This window comes from Trypanosoma grayi, assembly GCF_000691245.1.
Source record: "Trypanosoma grayi strain ANR4 Tgr_1902_V1, whole genome shotgun sequence".
NCBI classification, from domain to species: domain Eukaryota; phylum Euglenozoa; class Kinetoplastea; order Trypanosomatida; family Trypanosomatidae; genus Trypanosoma; species Trypanosoma grayi.
In genome coordinates this window covers 1-1736 of record NW_008827520.1, presented here as the reverse complement: position 1 = coordinate 1736, position 1736 = coordinate 1, and the positions used below count along the sequence as shown (strand labels likewise).

At 55.8% G+C, this 1736-nt stretch overlaps 1 protein-coding gene across 1 annotated transcript; it reads right to left on the bottom strand.

Moving 5' to 3' along the window:
• Window positions 1-54: 54 nt before the first annotated feature.
• Window positions 55-972, bottom strand: DQ04_19021000 (hypothetical protein; the record flags this gene model as incomplete). Its single annotated transcript, XM_009317778.1, has 1 exon — window positions 55-972. One exon carries the CDS (start codon window positions 970-972, stop codon window positions 55-57), a length of 918 nt encoding a protein of 305 aa, XP_009316053.1.
• Window positions 973-1736: the final 764 nt, after the last annotated feature.

Sequence of the window (1736 nt, the reverse complement as noted above, 5' to 3'; positions counted from 1 at the left end):
GAGAGACACAAAAGGAAAAACAAAACAAAACAAAAAAAAAACAGAGAGAATTACTCACTTAGCGGGCCCTGTCACGCGGAACTTCGGGTGGCCTTTGCACAGCGCAAGCCCCACTAGCGTCCCCACCGCTGTCGGCTGCCAGTCGAAGTACAAGATGCACACCGCCCCCACCCAGCAGGCATATCGCACCCAGCCATTGAAGCTGTTGAGGATCTGCACCGGTGTGAAGCCCTGGTGCAGGTACTGCATCACGAAGAGCGCCGCCACAATGTCCCACGGGCCAAACTGCTTCTCTGCCGTGTTGTTCGCCGCGTAGTTGCCAATCCACAACACAAAGCCGGACACCACAGCTGTTGCCGCGCAGTACAGCATGAGGCCGCGAGAGCCAAGTGTGGGTAGCACGCTGTGGCACATGGTGTGTAGAAGCATCATGGCAAATGTCATGGAAAGGAAGTTGTTCATCAGAAGCGAGTGCAAGCCCCATGCGAGCGGCGCGAAGCGCGCGTCGACGCCCCAATTGTCCAGCCACCACTTTTCCTCCACGTTGCTGCCGGTGCTGCACAGACAGAAGACAGTGAAGAGAATGAAGTTGAGGGCGTTGGCGCTATTGTAAATATCAGGAAAGCGCACATAGTCCTCCTTCAGTCCTTGCAGATGGGCGCGGAAACCAGTGGCGGGCTTCTCCTCGGCTTTGCCCTTCTCTCCATCGGGCTTTTGTGCGCCCTCGTCACCCCCACCTTGCTCTTGCTCTTGCTGCTGTTGCGACCCTTCTTCGGCGTGGCCACGGGCGCGCACCCAACGGCGCTGTGTGGCTAACGCCGCGGCGAACGGCGACGCGGGGTGAAAGAATCGCCGCGGGACGTGCAGCGCGTAGCCGACGGGCCGCAGCGCCACACTCCCATGACGGCGCACGAGTGCTTCACACCGAAACGTCACAAATGTGGCGCCCAAGGAGCAGCGCAGTCGTTGCATCGCAATCCTCTCTCTCTCTCCTGTTGCTGTCGGTGCTATTCGCGCCTTTCGCCCTTCCTGTTTCACTGTCCGCGAACAAATATAAATGCCTTCCTCTGTTGGTGTCCTCTCCCGCCAGAGTGCCCCGCTGAAGGAACTTCACACAACATGAGCAAGACGAATTCCAACAGACACAAGAGAGGGAGAGTGGAATATAATCTCAGAGACATACATACACATATGCAGCCACACATAGGGAAAGAAAGGCCCGTACAAAGACACCAACGCATCTCCAGTCGGAGATGACACACTGAGACATCGCACTACAAGTAAATGTTTGATACACACAGCCCCTCACTCTAGCGGCGCCTCTCGCTCTCTCACGTGCCGGGCGCCGGCCTTCACAACACACTATTCGATAGAAACCCATCATAGGCGCTGCATATGCGATAGGAATACGAAAGAAACAAACAACAACAACAAAAAAAACGACAGCAGAAGCAAAAATAAGCACACCAGTATACTAGCAGCTGGATTACATCCAACATCATTAGTCAAATACACCGGCGAGAGGATCGTGCATGCCGTTGACAGAGAAATGAACGTCTGGTGTGCTTCTCACTGCCGCACTTTGATTGAGCCCCGCCAAAGCGCTCGAGCTGCGGAACGCTCTCACAGACGTTTCTCCTACTTGCCTCACTGCCATGTCTACGTGCGCTCTTGCATTTGCTGTTCCTGTGGGCGGCGCTGCTGCACGCACGGGTGTGTAGCGGGTCGCGTGATCA